Source organism: Hyaena hyaena, unplaced genomic scaffold, assembly GCF_003009895.1.
Source record: "Hyaena hyaena isolate Hyena2069 unplaced genomic scaffold, ASM300989v1 scaffold_364, whole genome shotgun sequence".
NCBI classification, from domain to species: Eukaryota; Metazoa; Chordata; class Mammalia; order Carnivora; family Hyaenidae; genus Hyaena; species Hyaena hyaena.
In genome coordinates this window covers 1,430,840-1,455,163 of record NW_024080996.1, presented here as the reverse complement: position 1 = coordinate 1,455,163, position 24,324 = coordinate 1,430,840, and the positions used below count along the sequence as shown (strand labels likewise).

Here is a 24,324-nt window from a genome sequence, read left to right as displayed (position 1 = left end):
CTCTTAAAAAGTTACAAAATATCTTTTTCTAAGGCTTATTTATTTATTTTGAGAGAAAGAGAGAGAGAGAAGAAGGGGCAGTGAGAGAGGGGGAGAGAATCTGAAGTAGACTCTACATGCTCAGTGCAGAATCTGTTGTGGGACTCAACCTCACAAACCCTGAGATCATGACCTGAGCAGAGCCAACTCAGATGCCCCACAAAAGTTATGAATTATCTGATTTAAAATTTTCTTGAAGTCTATCATTACTTCTCCAGTTCAATGAGAATCACTGTTTGATCATTTGAAAAGACTCAGAGATCCCTGCATTATGACTCTCCTGTGATCAGGAATAGTGATCTTCATGGAATTATTCTCCTCCTCACATATACTCATGCAAACACATATGCATACACTCAAATACACACACACACACATACACACACACAAACACACAATCACACATGAATATTCATTTCCTCCTTTTAAACTCAGAAGCCTCTGCAAAGACAATGGACCCTGGAAATGACTCCATAAGAACTGAATTCATCCTCGCTGGCCTAACAGAGAAGACACAATTCCAGCTACCCCTTTTCTTCTTCTTCCTAGGAGTCTATGTGGTCACGGTGGTGGGGAACTTGAGCATGATCACACTGATAGGGCTGAGTGCTCACCTGCACACACCCATGTACTACTTCCTCAGTAATTTGTCCTTCATTGATCTCTGCCATTCCACTGTCATCACCCCCAAAATGCTGGTGAACTTCATGATAGAGAAGAACATAGTTTCCTACCCAGAATGCATAACTCAGCTCTATTTCTTCCTCATCTTTGCTATTGCAGAGTGTCACATGTTAGCTGCAATGGCTTATGACCGCTATGCCGCCATCTGTAACCCCTTGCTTTACAATGTCATCATGTCTTCACACATCTGCTTCCGGCTTACAGTGGGAGTTTATATTTTGGGCATCATTGGATCTACAATCCATACAGTTTTTATGATGAGACTTCTTTTCTGCAAGAGCAATGTGATTAACCATTATTTCTGTGATCTCTTTCCACTCTTGGAGATATCCTCTTCCAACACCTTCATCAATGAATTATTGGTTCTAGTCTTGAGTGCGTTTAACATTCTGACTCCTGCCTTAACCATCCTTGCCTCCTACATCTTCATCATTGCCAGCATCCTCCGCATCCGCTCCACTGAGGGAAGGTCCAAAGCCTTCAGCACCTGCAGCTCCCACATCTCAGCTGTTGCTGTTTTCTTTGGATCTGCTGCATTCATGTACCTACAGCCATCATCTGTGAGCTCCATGGACCAAGGGAAAGTGTCCTCTGTGTTTTATACCATCATTGTGCCCATGCTGAACCCCTTCATCTATAGTCTGCGGAATAAGGATGTCAAATTTGCCCTGAAGAAAGTTTTGGACAGTAGAAAATGTTCATATTTATGAATAGAATCAATATCATGATGTCATATCAGAAGCAGGTCTTACTGATTTGCTGAGATATGTAATGGGTTAGGTTTATTGATCAAATCTTTGGAAACTCAATGACACTTCCCCTTATAACACAATTCCTAAATTTCCCTCCAGGCCACTCCTTTGAATCTTATTACAGTGATATGTATTGAGAAATACTAAGAATGAAATCAAACACTCTTGAGTATGAAAGGAGCCTTAGTTTTATGTTTAGCAATAATACACACAACAATAAGAACAATGATAATGATATGAAGATAATAATTGTAACATATGTTACTGAGATTTTATGAAATATCAAGTAATGTGCCCAACACTTTAAGTAAATAACTTTATTTAATATTTATAGTATTCTCTCACAGAAGTCACTAGTATTATTTTCCTTTGAAAGATGAGGAAAAAGAACCTTATTTTATTTGTAGGTGCCCTATTCCCAAACATAATAATGATCTTTCTACAAAATTGACTCCAGGACAAACAATTTTATTCAAAGTGGTACTTTGGTCCCAGATGACTGTGGCTAGGCCTGAGATGTCTTTGAGAATTTCCTTCTGCACATATGTCATCTCCAGTTCCCTATGTGACTGATGTTTTCCTGTAAATAATTTCAATGTTAATTTCACTTTTTTATTTCATTTGATACAATGAAAACCAGAAAAGTCTTTCAAGCCTCTTCTGATCAAAGCCAAAACAGCAAATATGGAGACTCATTGTAGAATCTCATTATAGGTACTCATTACATAGTTTCATATTATTATACTTGAGAACAACACGTTTTATAAAAGCAGCCCAAATAGCATTGTCGTATCTTCATACCAGTGATGCTCGTATGGAATTTATGAAGCAATTGGTATGGAAACAAAAAATCCTTCTCAGTTGTATTGTTTCTTGTGGTTCAAATACTTTTCCCCAATAATTTAGAAAGAGTTGCCATTTCATGACAATTGTTTCTTTGAGATAGCTCTTCTTCCTTTTCATATTTTGTTCTTCTGTTTCTGGGCATTTAATCTTGTAACATAATATTCTAAACAGTCATCTTTTGTCTCTTCCTGATTCAAACCATCCACATCATTATTGTCAGATCAATGTTCTTAGCATAATGTTCTATGTTATTCACCTATATAAAAAGTTGCAGTATTTACATATAGTTTCCAAATACAAGACAAAAATAAGTACCTTACCACTCTTGTACCCATTAACTACTCATTCACTGATTGCAAACATTTATTTTTAAAAGCCCTCATTTTATTATTTGACTTAATTTTCATCAGTTCTATGAAGCAAAGGTTAAAAGCTACAACTTCACCATACATATTATATGTGGTTCCTAAGACTCACACAGGACAAACAAAAAGAGTTCTGGTAGTGGACCTTTGAATTACCAGGGCTTAAGCTCCTATATGAAATACAGACTATGTGAAAGGTAATGGTCTCATCAAGAAAGAGAGGAAAGCCTCTGCCGACCCAGAAGATCATGTTATATTTTGGGTGATATGGCAAAGCTATAAAAAGCAAAAAGTTACAGAGGACAGTTCATGAGTCACCTCTGAACCATAAGATATATATCCTTATTTTAGTGAGGGAGGTGCTACACGTTTTTTAAGCAGGGAAGTGAAACAATTAGTTTTACATGTTAGAAGTATCACACTTATGCTGGGATGGAAGATGGATGGAAAGACAATAAAGCTGAATCAAGACCAGTCAGCAGCTATTTGATCATTCTAAGCAAGACACTTCATGCAGTGACAGTGGAGCTAGAAAGGAAGGAGCGTCTCAAGGGATTTTTGGAAAGTGGATTATTCAGACATGGCTGAACTGAGGTGAGTTGAAATGGAAGGGCAATGATGGTTGAACTCGCAAGATGAAGCTCACTAAACCTAGGTAACAATTCCTAGCAACTCAACTGGACACATAAGTCTTAGTAACATTCAGATTTTGTCTCCTTGTTTCTCTTTATACATCCTCTCCTGAATGTGTACATACACACTGACAGAATGAATACTATTGGTATTATGACTTAATAATTTTCATTATTGTACAATCATTTATGGAAAGGTCTGTTCATACTCTTCCCATTTCTGACTTTAAGCAAGTTCCCACTTTTTTATTCAGGACACTGAAGTAGCTGTCTCAGTCTGCTCACTTGTAAGGGGGCTTTCCTGACACATTGTATTCTCCCATAAACCTCCCAGAATCCTGCAGCCACTGCTATCCCAAAGCTAAAAGAAGCTTTGTAATGCATGGACATGTGGGACCTTGCTTGAATCTGAAAGAATTATAGCGGAAGGGATTCAAAACAAGAGATCATCTAACACCTTATTCCTCAAGGTGATCCATACGCTAGCAGGATTAGAATAGCCTGAGAATTTGTTTAAAATGCATAACCTCAAGCCACACACTAGATTTACTAATTCAGAATCTGCATTTGAACGAGATCCCTAGGTCATTCTTGTGCACACTAAAGTTTGAGAAGCTTTTAACAAATATTGATATCTGACCTCGGACTTTAAAATCTTGATTTAATTGATATGGACTGCACCTTTAGTATTGAGATTAAAAATAAAACTGTTTTTGGGGCGCCTGGGTGGCTTAGTCGGTTGAGCGTCCGACTTTCGCTTAGGTCATGATCTCGCGGTTTGTGGGTTCGGGCCCCGCGTCGGGCTCTGTGCTGACTGCCAGCTCAGAGCCTGGAGCCTGTTTCAGTCTGTGATTCCCTCTCTCTCTGACCCTCCCCTGCTCACGCTGTCTCTCTCTCTCTCTGAAAAAATAAAAAAATAAAAAAATTAAAAAAAAAACAACTGTTTTTGATGTTTTAAAATGTACATGTAGAATTCTAAAATTGAGAAACAGTAAGATGCAACCAACCTTAAACTCCTTTAAAAAGAATTGAATCTGATATATTTAACTGTATTTTATAAGAGTTCTGATGTGAGCATCCAATTTAACTTGATTCAGATTAGAATCCTTCCAAATATTCCTGTTTGTGAAAAAAGTGTGAAAATGTATAATAAAGAAAAGGAATATAAAACATAGATGCCTAATAATAAAAATACAGTAAACCCTTGGTTTGTGAACATAATTCATTTCAGAAATGTGTTTGTAATCCAAAGCACTCATATATCAAAGCCAGTTTCAAGAACCATGGGCTCAGTTGTGATCATGTGATGTTCAACATCATGTACTACTTGTATTGCAAGACATGGCTCATTTATCAAGTTAAAATTTATTAGAAATGTTTGCTCATCTTGCAGAACACTTGAAAACAAGTTACTCACAATCCAAGGTTTTACCATACTGTCTTTAAATACACAATTTAGCAAATGGAATTATTAATAACAAGGATCTCAAAAAGGCAAATATTATATCAATATTCTGAATTCTTGTCTTATAACTTCAAAATTCAATTATGCATGGATTTTACTTTTGAATCAAATAAGTATATTACCTACTTGTGCATAAAATAAACATTTTGTGCAAGGAAATAAATGGTTTAATCCATTATTTTAAAATCAGTAACCCTATTCCACATAAGATACCCTGTCAGGATGTGCCCTGATCCTCTAAAACCTGCTATTCACAGTGTGCATTGTGAACCCAAAGCACTGGCTAAGAGTTTGTAAGAAATGCATAATCTCAAATCCCACTCAGACCTGCTGGATCAGTCTCTGCATTAAAAACAAACAAACAAACAAACAAAAAAACCCTCAGGTGATCCTGGAAAAAATCTTCACTAATTTATAAGTTCAGAATTGTAAAAGAATCTCTCTAGAAGGAAAAAGTTACACAACTGGGAAATGCCAACTGCAATTGCTTCTTTTCTCAAGAGCTTGTTGCCTGAGACATGGAAATCCTCAAGAGCATTTGTCTCCACCTTATTTGGTGCCTGACATGCCTAAATCAGGACCAGTCTTCAGAGAGCAGTGATCAGAACTGATCAGGGGACTGTGAAGGTAAGGGGTTTGCTGCTCTGAAGCTGGAGAAACACAAACTGGAGACCTACACTTGGAGATGGCTGCCCTGTGTCACAGGCCAGCTCAAAAAGGGGCTCAGAGACCAGGAGCTGTGCTTGCCCCTTTGGCACTAAAGATAGCAGAGTGCTACATCCTCAGCACCAGAATTAGTGTATTCTCTTCTGAGAGCACGTTAGAAATACAATTTGGCTTAAGGTTTCTAGGAAGAATAGAGGTGAGTATGTTCATCTCACCTTTGTGATTTGAGATTGTTAAGTCTGGAAGTAATTACCTTGGAATTCAGGCAAATATTCCTCCACACATTTATTGATTGATTAACTTATAAAATACTTTTGGCAATCCTCCTTAATGTCCCAAACTTTGTGCTATATACTTGGGACACAGAGGAGAATAAGTCTGATTTGATCCATCATCTGACTTATACGGTAGTTCAAGTCTGAAAACGTGCTGTTTAGAAATGACAGTTTTCTGAGGATGCAGTTAAAAGTGCTGATCAATTACAAGGAATTGGATAATGTTTCAAAAATTTCTTCAGTTTAGGGGTGCCTGGGTGTCTCAGTCGGTTATGCGTCTGACTTCGGCTCAAGTCATGATTTTGCTGTTCTTGGGTTTGAGCCCTGCATAGGGCTCTGTACTAACAGCTTGGAGCCTGGAGCCTTCTTTGGATTCTATATCTCCCTCTCTCTCTCTGCTCCTCCCCTGCTCACACTCTGTCTCTCTCTCTTCCTAAAAATAAATAAACATTAAAAAGAAAATTTTAAAAAGTTCTTCAATTTAAATGAGATTTGAAAAGAAAAATAATATTTAACAGACAACAAAGAACTGGTAAACCATTACACGTGGAAAAAATAGCAAATAAAAAGGTAGACGGCTGAGAAAACACTCCATATTCCAGGAACTGAAAGAAGCCAAATGTTTTGTGGCAGAGGAAGACGATACAAGAACAAAAGATAGAGAAGGGCAAGAGTGTGGATTTTTGTAATCCTAAATTCAGTTAAGAAAATCTTTTCTCCAGTGTTCCTGAATGTGGATTATCAACTGGTTTATGGTTGAGTGTATTTTATCACTAACAGTAAGTAGTGCATTCCATTTCTAATAACTCAGATGTTAGAATATTTTTTTCCTTACATTGGCTAAAGGGTATGTATTTTCACAAATGTTTCAAACACATACACACAATGAACTCTCTTCCTGTTTGATAATGCAAGTTATCCCACTACATTCAAATATTTTTCAAACTCTTAACAGCTTCTGCATGCTTTCTAGAGTGTCAGTGTCCCTCCTCAAAAAAAATCCATAACTAATACAGAACTATGGATATAAATGAAGATAAGTGTAGTGCAGTGCTTCTCAGCCTCATGGCACATTGGGAATATTTAATATTGATGTGACATAATGGGCTAAGTGAATGAGGTACTTTGTGGCTGTTGGTGACCAGCTAAGGGGCTCTGTATGTCCTTAAGCTGTCCCCACTACCCCAAGGGCTAAAAACCAATACTTCAGCACCATTATGATCATTTCATGATATTCCAGTTCTTCAGCACTTGAGTTGGGGGGAAGCTATATTAAAGATCTTATGTGGATTATTCATCATCAAAGTCTAGCATTTTTATAAATGAAATCAAAAGCCCCCATTGCCATTTCTTTACCCACTGTTCTATGGGCTTTATTAATTTAATAAGGAATATGCTTATTTTATGTTTTCATAGAAATTACATTCAAACCACATACCTTGTATGGGAAGAATTTTTTTTAACTTATGTTAGAAGTCAACAATTATTTTCTCCACCAAATTTTAACTTGTTTATTTGGACTATTTTCAGCGTCTGGGTTCTGCCTCCTGGTAGTCCTTTAGGGCAGAAGTTATAGTTATATGGGGGTATTGTTGATCATAGGATTTACACCGTATGATGATGGAGTGGCAATTTCTCAAACCAAGCTGAACTCACAAAAGGAAAACTCCACAGAGTTTAATTCTATAGTGTTCTTTCCAACTGTACTCCCCACCATGACTACCACAGTCCAAGTAAGTAAATGGTGAAAGGAAAAGCCTTCAATATTTATGATGTTCAGTGACCTTACCTCATTCTTTAATGTTACATGATTTATAATCTAAACTGGCCCTGGTTGGACTTTTTATTGCCATTGTCATATACACTGAATTTTTAATGACCAAACTTGAATGTAATAGACATGGACCCCTATATGCTTAATTTGTTTTTATGTGTAGGGGACATAGTTTGTTTCTCAAGCAAAGATATTTTTCAGAGCCTCATATTGATCCCATGGACATTAGCTTACGACAGATAAATAATAGAAAATACATTTTTACACTTGATCTTAGCCAAAAGGCCAAGAATTGATTAGAAAATACATTTTTAAATAAGTAAAAACTCAAATATATTTAGGTTCATAACTCTGAATCAGTTAAGGAAACCATTCAAAATTTTTATTTCTCTCTGGCTTCACTCTGATTTTATTGCCACATTATGTCTAAGTATAAGGCATATTAGATCTTCTTAAAATCAAATCTTTACACAATAATCTTCTCCAGCTATTAACACAGAACTGTTGAATTGTATTAAAAGTTTATTTCACTATTGATTATTAGGCTATTCCTCCCAATCTTATTTATCTGTAAGTTAGATGATCACAACATTTACATCTTAATCTTTAGAAGGTATTGAAAAATATGTAACAGAATAGGCATTAGATTTTTAAATTCTATTAGAGGAGGGAATATGTCATTTTACTTTTCATATCTCTATATCTCATCACAGTGTCTGGCACTCTGTTGTCTCAGTAATTTTGGCTCAATTAAATCAAAGAAAGAGAAATCCCTGAAGCTCTCCATTTGAACCAATAGACTGACTTTAATTTCTTAATCCAGTTATTCCCCAACAATCACCAGAATTACTTAGATGGTTTTGTTTGTTTTCTTTTAATTTTATTCTTAGGAAGTTCAGTTCTGTAAACTTTCTCACCCTCAGAGATTCTGATTAACAATGTCTAGAATAGGGGCAGAAATCCTATATTAAGCGAACAAACAGACAGACAAAATTTCTCCAGATGAGTTGAGAGAATTTTGAAAGTTATGAATAAAAGGGTTTTGAGAATATTTTTAAATATCCAAAAGTGATTAAGAAAATATCAAAAGTGGAATCCAACTACCAGATATTGGAATGAGAGAGAAGGTGATGGTTGCCACTTTAACTTTTTAATAAAAAGTAATTCTACCTAAAACATGGACAGTTAGTTTAGCATTCAAAGTTGATAATTCTAGAAATAGCAATATTAACAAATTGTTTAGAACTCTGGAGGTAACCTTCAGAAAAAAATGAAAAAAACTTTATCAGAGATATTCTGCAGAAATTATATTCTCTCTCAGGAATGGACCAACAGCACAGGGAGGGTGATTCAAGAACTTTTGTTTTGCATTATAATTATGTTTACAGTCATCATTTTTGTGAATACTGTAATTTCCCTAGATAACACGGGTCAACCATATTGAGGAATCCCTGACCATTCTGTGTTCAAATATGGCCTTCTACCTCTGGCTGTAGAGCAACCAGCCCACAGAACTCTGTGTTACCTGTAGCTTTTTAGATCATTACCTGTGTGACCTGCCTATATGAAATAACAATAAATTGTGTCTATGATCATATCGAGCAACTGAAGTGTTGACCCTGACATAAAATTTTTCTGACTTGGACAAATAGGATTCTAGAAAGAAAGGCATTTACTGATCCAATGTGTATACATTAAGTAAAAACGGATACAAGGAGAAAGGGATACAGAGCACAAAGGCTTGCACATGGAAATGTGCTTGAGTTTCTAGGGTACAATATTTAAAACCTTTTGAGAATCAATATCTTGATTCTCCTCTGATATTATACTAAGCTGATATTTTCTATAAATCCATGAGATGACCAGAAGTAGCCAAATGATCCCTTCAGGACCCTAATGGTGTGTTAATATATTGATTATCTGTTTAGAAGTTCTATCTAGAAAGAGTGACTGGGTGGCTCAGTCAGTTAAGTGGGGGACTTTGATTTAGGTCTTGATCTCGCTGTTTGTGAGTTTGAGCCCCACGTTGGGCTCTGCAGAGCCTGCTTTGGATCCTCTGTTTCCCTCTCTCATACTCTCTCTCAAAAATATATAAATAAACATAAAAAAAGAAATTATATCTAGGAAGTGAAATATGTAGAAGCTACCTGTATATTTTGGAAGAATATCTTTACACTCTTCAGTCTTCTAATCCATGCATATGGCAAATCTTTTTCCTTATTAAGGTTTTTTTCTAGTTTATCTCAAGATTATGTTTTAGTATAAACACAATGTATAAACATTGTACAAATTGTGTTAGATTTGATGTATTTGATGCTTACTTGTTGTTATTTTATGTGCTGCTATTTTTTTTAATTAAAAAATTTTTTTTAATGTTTTTATTTATTTCTGAAAGAGAGAGACATACACACAGCATGAGCAGGGGAGAGTCAGAGAGAGGGGTAGATACAGAGTCTGAAGTAGGTTCCAGGCTCTGAGCTAGCTGTCAGCACAGAGCCTGACGTGGGGCTCGAACCCACAAACAGCAAGATCATGACCTGAGCCGAAGTCGAACGCTTAACTGACTGAACCATCCAGGCCCCACTATGTGCTGCTATTTTAAAATAACTGTTTCACCTATTACCTCTTTCAAAAAATATACAGAAATATTAAATAGATGGACAACAGTTAAATGCTCTGCAAGCACTAGCTAAAAATAAATTTCATGACGATGTATTGATATCAGACAAAGGAGACTATAACCAAGACACATTACTAACTATAAAAGGGGCGGTTCCATAACAATAAAAGTTTACATAAGGCTTGAACAACTAAAGGGATAAAGAGATAATCAGAAATTTTGTAGGAGACACTGACGTACCTAATCCCAATAACTGTTAGAATAACAGACAAAAAACAATCATTATACATATGCAAAATCTAAACAGCATTGTTAATAAAGTGGATGCATATTATTTCAATATGTGATGTATTTCAATAACTGAAATAATATATATCACAAGACCCTCAAAAACAAATAACATGCTTTAAGATGCATTTGGAATACTTGCAATACTTGGGATGCAAGTATAATACTGTAAGATGCATTGGGAATACTTATAATAGTTGATCTTATGCTTCATTATAAAGAATTCTAAACAATTTTCAATAATTTAGATAATTCATAGTATGTTCACTGGCCATGATGAAATTAAGATAAACATCTAAAACAGGACTACCTAAAAAAAAAGGCCCAACTTCTGGAAAGTTAACAATTCACTTCCACGTAATCCATGGGACAGTGAAAATAATGAAACACAAATTATATTTTAAACTGAATAATACTGTAAATTTGGTACATTGAAACTTGTGAGATTAAGCTGAGGTGGGGTTTAGAGAGAAATGTATAACTTATGTGCACATACTAGATAAAATAAAAGCTGAAGATACTGATTTAAGCTTCCATTTCAAGAAGTTAGGAAGATAGGGGCACCAGGGTGGCTCAGTCGATTAAGTGTCCGACTTTCGCTTAGGTCATAATCTCACGGTTCGTGGGTTCGAGCCCGAGCCGGGCTATGTGCTGACAGCCAGCTCAGAGCTTGGAGCCTGTTTCAGATTCTGTGACTCTCTTTCTTTCTGACCCTCCCCTGCTCCCGCTGTTTCTCTCTCTCCCTCAGAAATAAATAAAACATTAAAAATAAATAAAAAAGAAATGAAGTTAGGAAAATAACAGGAAATCATGCTGAGGAAATTAATAAGGAATAAAAATAATTAGTTATCAGAAAAAATATGAATACAAAATAAACATATTTTATAAAATCAACATAGCCAAAAGTTGGTTTACTGAACTCAATTAATAAAATTGAGAAACCTCTAGAATGAGAAATCCAGGAAAAAGAGAAGTATCTTACTTTGCTGATTTTAGGAATGAATAAGCAGAAACCTTTGCACACTCAAAAATATTTTTCAGTGTTAAATAAATCACTATGAGGAACCCAATACAACACATTTTCAAAGTGGATGAATGTGTTGAAATTTCATTTTAGGAAAACTAAGAAGATAAGAATAGGTGATAGCTATTAAATGAATCTGATCCCTTGCTAAAAATTCTCACACAAAGAAAACCTCACTATTATTCCATTCTCTGTATGTGTGTATACATATGTGTGTGTGTGTGTATATGTGTGTGTATATATATAATGTGTGCATATATATAATGTGTGCATATATATAATGTGTACATATATATATATGTATTTTACCACTCATTCATCTATTCATCAGCTGATGAACATACATTTGAGTTGTTTCACATTTGGGGTTGTTATGAATAAAGCTGGCGTGCACATTTTTGTACAAATTGTTGTAGAAATAAATGTTTACATTTCTTTTCGATAAATGAATTATTGGATAAAATAGGTCTGTTTTATTTTATTTTTATTTATTTTTTAGTGTTATTTACTTTTGACAGAGAAACAGAGCATGAGTGGGGAGGAGAGAGAGAGAAGGAGACACAAAATCTAAAAGTCTCCAGGCTCTGTGCTGTCAGCACGTAGCCCCACCCGGGGCTCAAATTCAGGAGTGGCGAGATCATTACCTAGATGGAAGTCGGATGCTTAACTGATTGAGCTACCCGGGAGCCCCTAATTATACACACACACACACACACACACACATAATATTTAATATAATATATATATGTGACTGCTGCTATTACCTAATGTTGGTAGCAACTGTTGTTTTTCTTTTTAAGTTTATTTATTTTGAGAGAGAGAGAGCTTGAGAGAGTGTGCATGAGAGTGGGGAAGGGGCAGAGAGAGAAAGAGAGAGAGAGAGAATCCCAAGCAGTCTCCCCACTAAGTCATCCTAGGTCTGTTTTAATTTGGACTTACTTTAATTGTTGGATTAAATGTCTATTTCAATCTATAAGAATTACCAAGTTCTTCCCCAAAACGGCTGAACAATATTAGTCCCCCACCAGTTTTGTATCAGTCAGTTGCTGCTCACAGGCTTCTGGTATTGCCAGGGTGCTTGTGGTTCTTCATCACCCACTCCTATGGAGGTGTGTAGGCGTGTCTCATTTAGTTTTAAATTTTCATGTCTTCAGCAACTAATGATATTGAGTATATTTTCATATACTTCTTAACTATTCAAATACATTTTTGTGAAGTATCTGTTCATATATTTTAAACTTTTAAACTTTACTTGTATTTACATTAAAAACTGTACATATTGGGGCACCTGGGTGCCTCAGCCAGTTAAGAGTCCGATTCTTGCTACCGGCTCAAGAAATGATCTCACTGTTGGTGAGTTCAAGCCCCACCTTCCAGCTCCACGGTGACAGTGTGGAGCCTGCTTAGATTCTCTCTCTCTCTCTCTCTCTCTCTCTCTCTCTCTCCCTCCCCCTCTCTCTCTGCCCCTCCCCTGGTTGTGCTCTCTCTCTCTCAAAAGTAAATAAACTTTAAAAATATTGCAAATACTATTTACATATTTTGGATAAAAGCTCTTTGTTGAGATATACGCATTGCTTTGGGATTAACTTTTCATGTTATTTATTTATTGTTTAATGTTTATTTATTTTATTTATTTATTTTTAATGTTTATTTATTTATTTATTTTTGAGAGAGAAAGAGAGCACAAGTGGGGGAGGGACAGAGAGAGGAGACACAGAATCTGAAGCAGGCTCCAGACTCTGAGTTGTCAGCACAGAGTCCGTTGTGGGGCTCAAACTCACAAACCATGAGATCATGACCTGAGCCAAAGTCGGACACTTAACCACCCAGTCATCCCCACTTTTCATTTTCTTAATGGTGTCTTTTAAAGAGAAGTTTAAAATTTTGATGAAGTACAATGAAACAATTTTTATGGTTAGTTTTCTGTTATTTATTTCTTTTGTGTTTGTTATTCTTTTTTTAATTTTTAAAAAATGTTTTATTTATTTCTAAGTGAAAGAGAAAGACAGAGTGAGCAGGGGAGGGTCAGAGAGAGGGTGAGACACAGAATCTGTAACAGGCTCCAGGCTCTGAGCTAGCTGTCAGCACAAAGCCCGACAAGGGGCTCAAACCCACAAATTGCAAGATCATGATCTGAGTCGAAGTCAGATGCTTAACCAACTGAGCCACCCAGGTGCCCCTGTTTGTTATTATTCTTGTGTGTGTGTGTGTGTGTGTGTGTGTGTGTATACATACATACATACATATATATATATATATATTTTTTTTTTTTAATCTAAAACTACTCCATGGTCTTAAAGATTTTCTTTAATCCCTTCTTCCTGATGTTTTAGTCTTTGTGCTCTGATCTGATTGCAGGTTTATCCTGGTGCAGAAATCAGCTAGAGATATTTAGATTTTTCTGTATTTTCTATATGTACATAAATTCAACTCTAATCCATTTGAAATGTTTACTTTGGCGCATGTAATGATAAAATAATCCTTTTGCCATTTAACTGCATAGGGAGGATGTTTGTAATTATGTTTTCTCATTTTGCCTCTGCTTTGTACCAAAGATGAAGGAAGACAAAGAAGGACTGAGATATTAACTTTTCTGTTTCTGTAATTTGAAGTCAGTAAGTTACAGCTTATTTTCCAAGTGATAAACTATTAATAGTTAAAACAACACAGTAATTGATTATGCTAACTTTCCAACTGATAAATCTGTCCCAATTTTATGACACGGTGGATAATATTATTATTTCTCTTTTACAAGTTTAGAAGCCAAAACACAGAGATTGATTGACTTCTTCCAAGGGTATCAGCTACTAACTAAATGATGGTATCAGAATCTGAATTTATGGCCTGCCTTTTAATCACTACTCATACTGCTTTTTTTCAAGCAAAGTCAGGAAAATACTTGGTCCAGGACCACAACGCCACTAATGGTGGGCCAATCCACTTGGTAGATTTGTACAATGATAGCTGTAGCATTGTTTCATCTGAATAACAATATTTAAACATCTGAAGATTTTATGTAGAAATTTATTTCCTGGTAAATATTTTTAAAATGGAAAGATCTTAAAATCATAAGATCTCGTTCATTCCTGCCAGAAGTTAATTGCAGACTCTTAACCCTTAGGCAGCATTTGGTCACCTCAAGGTGTCATGAAGCCAGTTTTACTCATTTACATTGGTTTCTCTAAATATTTAGTTTTCTGAGTCTCAACTTAGAAATATTGGTTTTGATGACCATTGAAATGTTCAAATTAGGAAACACTTGGCAATTTTTAATGATTTACAAACATGGTTATTTTTATATAAAACACAGTTACTATATTTGAAAATGAGGCTTAAAAGGGGCACCTGGGTGGCTTAGTCAGTTAAGCGTCCGACTTTTGCTTAGGTCATGATCTCGCGATTCGTGGGTTCGAGCCCCGCATGGGGCTCTGTGCTGACTGCCAGCTCAGAGCCTGGAGCCTATTTCAGAGTCTGTATCTCCCTCTCCCTCTGACCCTCCCCTGCTCACGCTGTCTCTCTCTCTTTCTCTCCTAGAAATAAATAAAAATATTTTTTAAAATAATATAAAAAATAATTAAAAAAAGAAAATGAAGCTTAATAAATATTAAACCATGATGAATTTCACTTATGTAAATTGACTTAGCGTTAAATGAACATATAGACCAGGAGCATATCTAAAACAAGAATGATTGGGGTGCCTGGGTGGCTCAGTCGGTTGGGCGTCCAACTTTGGTCATGACCTCATGGTTCATGAGTTTGAGCCCGGATCGGGCTCTGTGCTGACAGCTTGCTCAGAGCCTGGAGCCTGTTTCGAATTCTGTGTCTCCCTTTCTCTCTGACCCTCCCCTGTTCACGCTGTCTCTCTCTCTCTCTCTCTCAGAAATGAATAAAACATTAAAAAAAATAAAACAAGAATTATCTATCTGGGGCATCCTACTTTAAATAGAGAATAATGAAGTTTTCCCAATAATCATGTTTTTCTCTGTCCTCTTCAGAAACTACTCAGAGGAACATGGCAGCAGAAAATCTTTCCACAGTTACTGAGTTCATCCTCGCTGGGCTAACAGAGAACGCAGAACTCCAGCTTCCCCTTTTCTTCCTCTTCCTAGGAGTCTATGCAGTCACAGTGGTGGGGAACTTGGGCATGATCACACTGATAGGGTTCAGTGCTCACCTGCGCACCCCCATGTACTACTTTCTTAGCAGCTTGTCCTTCATTGATCTCTGCCATTCCACTGTCATTACCCCCAAAATGCTGGTGAACTTTGTGACAGAGATGAACACCATCTCCTACCCTGAATGCATGACTCAACTTTATTTCTTCCTTGTTTTTGCTATCTCAGAGTGTTACATGTTAGCCACAATGGCATATGACCGCTATGTTGCCATCTGTAGCCCTCTGCTTTATAATATCATCATGTCCCCTCAGGCTTGTTTCTCCCTGATTTGGGGAGTGTACTTTATAGCCCTGGTTTGTGCATTTGTTCATACAGGCTGCTTGTTCAGGGTTCACTTCTGCAAATTTGATGTGATCAACCATTATTTCTGTGATCTTCTTTCCCTCTTAAAGCTCTCCTGTTCTAGTACTCATGTCAATGAATTACTGATTCTAGTCTTTAGTGCAATTAATATCCTTGCCCCTAGTGTGACAATCCTTAGTTCCTACATCTTTATCATTGCCAGCATCCTCCGCATCCGCTCCATTGAGGGAAGGTCCAAAGCCTTCAGCACCTGCAGCTCCCACATTTCAGCTGTTGCTGTTTTCTTTGGATCTGCTGCATTCATGTACTTGCAGCCATCATCTGTGAGCTCCATGGACCAAGGGAAAGTGTCTTCTGTGTTTTATACTATTATTGTGCCTATGCTGAACCCCCTGATCTACAGCCTGAGGAATAAAGATGTCAATGTTGCCCTGAAGAAAATGCTAGAGAGAAGAATATTCTTGTGATCAGAAATAACATGAAGATCATTTATTAGTCTCAGTAGTTGTCTGTTACATGGTATGAATGAATATCTTTAATTTCAGCCCATTTGTCAATACACATCCTCAGTTAGTGGGATTCTATTCAAATTATTTCTTACTCCTATGGCCTTTTGATGTCACTGTTCTCTGGATTTTTCTCTCATGAGTATCACTGAGACAGAGATTGGAAGTACTAAGGATGGGGCGCCTGGGTGGCTCAGTCGGTTAAGCGTCGGACTTCGGCCCAGGTCATGATCTCACAGTTTGTTGGTTTGAGCCCCGCATTGGGCTCTGTGCTGACAGCTAGCTCAGAGCCTGGAGCCTATTTCAGATTCTGTGTCTCCGTATCTCTCTGACCCTCCCCTGCTCATGCTGTCTCTCTCTCTCAGAAATAAAATAAAAAGATTAAAAAATATTAAAAAAAAAAAAAAAAGAAGTACTAGGGATGACCTGGATACAAGAACCAACTAATGCCACTACCATCACCTCCTCCCCTTGTCTTTGGTACAACTGACAAAAACTCAGTTTTCAATCACAATGAAAGTATCTTCCAGAAGTGCTTAGCCAAATTTTTCTTTCTATGCAGTCAAAAACATAAAAATCATAGCAATATAACAACTGTAATCTTTAGTTTTTGCACATCTCTAAGCTGGGAAAGCCTCTTTCCCACTATATCCTACCCCATACTTTCTTTTTCTGAGTTATTCCCTCTACTTCATACTTAAGAAACTTTTTTCCCTCTATTTCATACATAAGAAACATTTTTTTTCTTTCTGTCTGAAATCAAGTCTGACTTCTTATTAGTTCTTTTTTTTTTTTTTAGTGGTTATTCACTGTGGAAAAGCACAGAACTTTAAATCTGACTTACAGACCAATGGAGGTGTTGTTATTGTCCCCAACCCAATATTTTTCTTCTTTGACATCTATTATTGTAGTTTGCAATGATCTGTGTATTGTCCAAATCCACACTAGACTGTAATCTCTAAATGGCAGAATGCCTGCTACCTAGAGGATCTTGATAATTTTCTTGGTAATTATTATCCCCCTATAAAATATTTATATGAAAACTAATATTTATCCAATGCAGGTCTCCACCCATGAACCCCTTCAAGTGATATATGTGACTTCTTGTTTAGTTTAAATCAATGAGGTGGAACTTTGGAGAATTCTCTAAGAATCTCTAAGATAACTGTTAGCATCCTTAGTTGTTTCTGTACAATGATTAAGAAATACTAGTCCTGAGTTTCTTCTGTGACAAATCCCAGCACAGATATGGTAACCTGTAAATACCTGATTTTTTAAGTCATTAAATCCTGTCAACAATCAAGAAGTCCCTAAAGCAAGTCTAATCTTTCTTGAATTTAAGTATGTAGCCTTAGAGACCCAAAAAAATTAAGTAGATTTGAAATCAAATGGGCCAACATGGCGAATCATGGTACAATGATGTCTGGGCCCCAAACAACTCCATCTAGGCCACCATACCCAAATAATTTCACCTACTGACAGAGAGGTATTTCTTTGTTACTTAAACTTAAGAGAGTGAATTGAATATTTAAATATAAAGCCTTTGTTTATTGCTTCCAGCAGTAGAGATATATTATACTCTTTTTTTTAAATGGCCTTTGATTTTCTCCCATTTATGTTTTTTTTTAATTTTTTTAAAATATTTTATTTATTTCTCAGAGAGAGCGAGACAGACAGCGTGAGCAGGGGAGGATCAGAGAGAGAGAGAGAGGGAGACAGAATCTGAAGCAGGCTCCAGGCTCTGAGCTAGGTGTCAGCACAGAGCCTAATGCGGGGCTCGAACCCATGAACTGTGAGATCATGACCTGAGCCGAAGTCTGACGCTTAACCGACTGAGCCACCCGGGCGCCCCATATTTTTATTATTTTTATTTGAGTATAGTTGACACACATTACATTAGTCTTAGGTGTATAACACAGTGATCTGACAACTCTATACATTATGCTAAGCTCATCACAAGTGTAACTACCATCTCTCACCATACAAAGCTGACAATACCATTGACTACATTCCCTACACTGTACCTTTCATTGCTGTGATTTATTCATTTCATAACTGGATGCCTGTACCTCCATCTCCCTTTCACTCCCTTTTCACATCCCTTGCCTCCTCCCCTCTGGCAACTATCAGGTTGTTCTCTGTATATATGCGTCTCTTTCTGCTTTTTTTGTTTTTTTCATTTTTTTTTTTTTTAAGATTCCACATATGAGTGCAATCATATAGTATTTGTTTTTCCCTGTCTGACTTATTTCACTTAGCAGAATATCCTCCAGGTCCATCTATGTTGTCCTAAATGGCAAGAACTCATCCTTTATATAGCTAAGTAATATTCCTTTATATTGCTCTGTGTGTGTGTGTGTGTGTGTGTGTGTGTGTGTGTGTGTGTCTCCACCTAGCTTTGCATTTGAGCCCAGGCCAGTTGTGCTCAAAGGCCTCCTCTGCCCTGCAAGCATGCCCTCTTACCCATACTTACCCCCTTATAGTGATAGGAACTCAATCCTTCGCAAGTCATCTTATCGTATTATTTTTTTTCTTTCTATACTGAAATGAAATCTAACTTTTTCTTAGTTCCATTCTTTTTTACTGGTTATTCACCATGGAAAAGCACATAAAAATTCTAATTAGCAGCTGCTCACGAATTTGAAAACATGTGTCATGTCTCTGCTTTTGTAAGCAAAATGTCCCAGGAGCTGAAGTGGAAAATTTTGAAATTTTGGTCTGGAATCATACCTGAGATTTCACCTCAGCTCACTTTGTAGCTACATGATCAAGTTCTAAAACTCTTAGTGCTTTGATTTCCTCTCTTATTTAATAAGATTGTTTTGAGACCTAAATTTAAACACAAAAGGACAAAAAAATAAATCAGCATAGTACCTGGAAAATACTCAATACATATTACTGCTATTTTTATTAAACCTTCTTCATATAGGATGGTTTAAAGGCACTTTACCAATTTATAATCTTCCTCTAAATGTATTTAGCTTATTAATGCTTTTTTGTAAGGTGCATTTGCTAGAAAAAAACACATAAGATAATAATTAAATAATCCCTTATTATTTATTACAGCCTGTCTGCAACAGTGATACTCATTGTAGATATCTACATAGTCCTAGAATTGTTTACATCCTTGAAAATAAGGTGCTGCAATACTAATACCACATGTAAGACAGGCAAGTAAGGGAGGCAAAAAACGTATTCAGCCTGAAGACCTGGAGTCATGATTGGAGTCCATTCTCCAGGCAAGTAGACTTGGAAGAGATGCAGATATTTTTCATTTCAAAACATCTATTATTACTTCATCTTGAGGGTAAATGTGCTTAATTTTAATCTAATTGCTCCCTCAGAGCTACCACTGTGAATCATGAGAAATGTCCAAAGGGAGCTGAAGGAGGTGACCCAGAGGGAAAGAATGTGTTCAATAGAGGTATATGCTCTTGGTACCTTATTTTATAAACACCTCATCTTAGTTCTTGTGGCTGGGATACTCTGGGTTCTTCTGGGAACCAGAGAATGTGACTTGGGTTATCTTGTTATCATACTACAGAAAAGTCCACCATGTTCCCTGTGAACAGCGTGCATGTTCAGACTTTTTCTCACCTCTCAGAGACATCATTTGCTTCTTATCCACTGAAGTGTTGGGGTCCAATTGTTGGGAGCTGCTAGAGTTTTAATTCTTGAAGATAACTTTTACTTGAAAAGGACTTAGAAATCAAGAGGATCATGGATTAATTGTCTTAGGGATAGTACCTGGAATGGCAAATTAATCTTTGTGTGTGTTCACAGTCAAGGATCAGAGAACTTTGAGTCTTCACTGACCAAAGGAGGAAGATAAAACTTCTTCAAGGCCAGAATCCAGATAAGTCAGAATTTCACGCAGACAATGTTCTAGTATGTCTAGAGTGAGTAACAAGAAACAAGCTTCCGGTAAACACAGTTGATTTTTGTTTTTCAGGATGTCACTGACTCTTTCTTTGGAGCCTTCATTTTCCTCTGCATCTAGCATTGTAACTACATGTTGGTTTTGGGTAATTTTCTTTCTCTCTCTTTCCTTAAATTAATAGCTTTATTAAAGTATAACAAACATTCAAAACACATCTCCAACATACAGCCCAGTATGTTTTCACATAAATATTCTCTCCTTCTCTCTCCTCAGTGTGAGAATCCTCCAATTCCAGAAGTTAGAATTTGTCTGAAAATTTTTATTACTCATACAGCTACCACATAAATTCAGAGTTTCCTTGGGCAGGGCTGGAAAAAAAAGAGGTGGGTGGGCAGAGACCATATATTCCTTCACAGTCTTGATTGGGAAGCACCCTTTATTGAGTTCTCCTGTCAAAGAGCTGGATTATCTATTAGAATTTTAGCTTCTGGAGCAGCCACCACACTATTCTATAATAGTGACACCCTCTCAGCTCAAAAGCACAAGAGAAAGAAGGAAAAAGTAGAAACACAGCTGTGTGGGATTCTTCTACAGGTTTTGTTTCTTTTTCACAATCTGCTTCCTTCTGCTTATGTTTGAGAGGTTTTAGATAATGCATTTTGTATTTCATCCAGCATTGTTGTTTTTTTTAAGTTTTATTTATTTTAGTAACCTCTATACACAACATGGGGCTTGAAGTCACAATCCTAAGATCAAGAGTTTCATGCTTTTTTGACTGAGCCAGCTGGGCTGCTACTCCAGAGTTTTTAACTGTAATGTCTGGGAAAGATAGAATACAGTGAACTTAATCTAAGTTGGCCCAAACCAAAGTTTTCAGAATATAGTCAAAAGTTTTTATTGTCTTTGTCTTTTTATGTAGAAATGTCCTTACAAAAGGTTTATTGTTGGTTGTTAAAATATGAAACCTACACATCCATCAGAGAGCTTCTCAGTTTTACATCAGCGTTCACACTTTGGACACCTATGTTCTAATTTGAAGTCCAACATCTGATAAAGATGAGGAATACCTCAGTGGTGACGAAGTTCATCCTGCTGGGCATCCCACACACGGAGGATCTGGAGGCCATGCTCTTTGTCCTGTTTCTGTGCTTCTACATCTTCACTCTTACGGGGAACCTGCTCATCCTACTGGCAATTGTCTCCTCCACTCGGCTTCACACCCCCATGTACTTCTTCCTGTGTCAACTGTCTGTGTGTGACATATTTTTCCCTTCTGTGAGCTCCCCCAAGATGCTCTTCTACCTCTCAGGAAACAGCCGGGTCATCTCCTATGCGGGCTGCGTGTCCCAGCTCTTCTTCTACCACTTCCTGGGCTGTACCGAGTGCTTCCTGTACACGGTGATGGCCTACGACCGCTTTGTGGCCATCTGTTACCCTCTCCGCTACACGGTAATCATGAGCCACAGGGTGTGTGCCATCCTGGCTGTGGGGACTTCGTTTTTTGGCTGCATTCAGGCCACCTTTCTAAGCACGCTCACCTTCCAGTTGCCCTACTGTGGCCCCAATGAGGTGGACTATTACTTCTGCGATATCCCGGTGATGTTGAAGTTGGCTTGTGCTGACACCTCAGCCCTGGAGATGGTTGGGTTCATCAGCGTGGGCCTCATGCCTCTCAGTTGCTTCCTTCTCATCCTCACCTCCTACAGCTGCATTGTCTGCTCCATCCTGCAGATCCGCTCTGCAGAGGGCCGGCACCGCGTCTTCTCCACCTGCAGTGCCCACCTTACTGCCATCCTCCTCTCCTTTATGCCGGTGGTCCTCATCTACCTGCAGCCCACCCCCAATCCCTGGCTCAATGCAGCTGTTCAGGTTCTGAATAACTTGGTCACTCCTATGCTGAACCCCTTGATCTACAGCTTGAGAAATAAAGAAGTAAAATATTCTTTGAGGAAGGTGCTACAGCAGGTAGCCTTCCTTCCTGAAGAATGATAGAGACTAGTGACTACACTTTCATAGCACCACATTACTAGGACACAAATATTATCAATGTCCCTTGTATAGATAAAGAAGCTAATGTTTGAAGCACCTGGGTAGCTCAGTTGGTGAAGTGTCTGGCTCTTGATTTCAGCTCAGGTCATGATCTCGTGGTTCGTGAGTTTGAGCGCCGCATTGAGCTCTGCACTGACAGTGAGGGAAAGTGCTTGGGATTCTCTTTCTCTCATTCACTCTGCCCGCTCCTCACCCACTTTCAAAAATAAACATTTAAAAAAATGTTTAAAGAAGCAAAGTTCTGAAGCCGTAAAATGGATTGTTCAAGGCTATATAACTAATAAATTATGCTGTCCACGAAGGATTATCTCTTCTCATTTTGCAGAAAGCCTAGTCCTCTGTTCCTCATTCTGTTTTCTTTTCCTCTTTTCTTCCTCCCACATCTTCTCCTTCTTTTCCCCTTTCCCTTACTCTAGCACTTCCTCATCTTGGCTAGCATGATTTTCTAACTAGTCTCTCAAATGTCTGCATCAGATAAACTACCATTTGATGGTCTAGGAGTTTTTGAAATAGTGTCTTCAATCACATGGCTCCAGATGACATTGTGTGACTTCTGGAATGTAATGAAGCTGTGTCAAAGAAAAGGGCTTCTGGATGAGACCGGAGGCAAGCTTCTTGTGGGTGAATCAGAAATCACTCACAAAGCTTGTCAGTCTTGGATCTAGAAACAGTCCGTGGCTGAGAGGTGAGAAAGTGAATGAGAGGCTAGAGAATGTGGAGATGCTAGACAGGGAGAATCTGTGAAAGGGGGACTAATTCATTTGTTTTCAGTATCAGAAATTAAAGATGGTCTTTGAAATCTGCAGCACAGCCAGGGATCAATGCAAAAAGTCCGAGCTGCTACTGATGTATGGTTTTGGATTCTTTGTTTACCAAAAGATACTTTAGCACTCTTCTCTAACATTCTTTTGTTCTTTTGCCTAGTGAGCTTAGGATGAGAAATGTGCCTTTCCAATCCAAACAATAATTTGAAGAAAGGAAAGAAAATGAGAAGGAGGAGATTGGAAGAGAAGGAAGATTATCTAAAATACCTGCTCCAAAACAACAGATTCCTCATTGCCTTTTAGTAAGTTTTCTACTTATTTGTTGCTCTTATTCCGATACCAACAGAGGCATTTAACACAACTTGTTGAATGAGGCATATTAAACTCTAAAAGTAATTTGTGAAAGAGAACAATGGCATGACTATTAGTATTAGAACCAGTAATAATAGGAAAGGATAAATTAGTTGTGTTTTTTAATTTCTGACTATGTGCCAAGAAGTTCTCTTTAAGAAATTTATATACATCATTTTATTAAACCTTCACATTAACACTTCAAGATATACATTATAGTCCATTTTTTTCAGATGTGGAAATTGAGTTCCAGTTTGGTCAAAGTAACACTCTAACAATATATCAAATCAATGAAACTGTAATTGAAGGTAGGATTTACCTCACATCAAATTTAAGATTTTTCCTCATATATTTTGCTGATTCTATCTAAAACACTAATACATAAATAAGATAAACATAAATAAAATTCTTCCAGATGCCAGGAAGAATTCCATAAATTTTGTCCATGGCTTTTTATTTCTGTAATTCCATTAGGTCAAGCTTTGTGAGAGTTTGTGAAGTGAATGCCAATACAGATATCAAAATAAAAGTACAGGATTACTTGACATTTACATCAAGATCTCAGTTGATTAGTACATGGGAGATATCATTTTATATTTAGATAATTTTTAAAAAGTAAATTAAAGTTACTTTTAAAAGACTTAAAAAATACTTATCAGTATGCTAGCCATATATTAAATATTCCACTTGGGTTTTCTAATTTAGTTCCTATAAATGCTCAATGGAGTGAGAATTATTACCATTGAAATGTAAAAGAACAGGACACTGGGGGCGTCTGAATGGCCCAGTTGGTTGAGCATCCCACTCAATCCCACTTGATTTCGGCTCAGGTCATGATCCCAGGGATTGAGCCCCACATTGGT

General features: G+C 37.2%; 3 protein-coding genes across 3 annotated transcripts; all 3 read left to right on the top strand.

The window, feature by feature from the left end:
- Positions 1–491: 491 nt before the first annotated feature.
- Positions 492–1,433, top strand: LOC120243954. Its single transcript, XM_039250211.1, has one exon. It carries the CDS (start codon positions 492–494, stop codon positions 1,431–1,433), a length of 942 nt encoding a protein of 313 aa, XP_039106142.1.
- A 13,969-nt stretch (positions 1,434–15,402) lies between these two features.
- On the top strand, positions 15,403–16,378 carry LOC120243950 (olfactory receptor 8G5-like). Its single transcript, XM_039250201.1, has one exon. The coding sequence runs from the start codon at positions 15,443–15,445 to the stop codon at positions 16,376–16,378; it is 936 nt and encodes a 311-aa protein (XP_039106132.1). The 5' UTR covers positions 15,403–15,442.
- Positions 16,379–21,353: 4,975 nt separating this feature from the next.
- Positions 21,354–22,286, top strand: LOC120243993 (olfactory receptor 149-like). The gene has a single exon (XM_039250262.1). The coding sequence runs from the start codon at positions 21,354–21,356 to the stop codon at positions 22,284–22,286; it is 933 nt and encodes a 310-aa protein (XP_039106193.1).
- Positions 22,287–24,324: the final 2,038 nt, after the last annotated feature.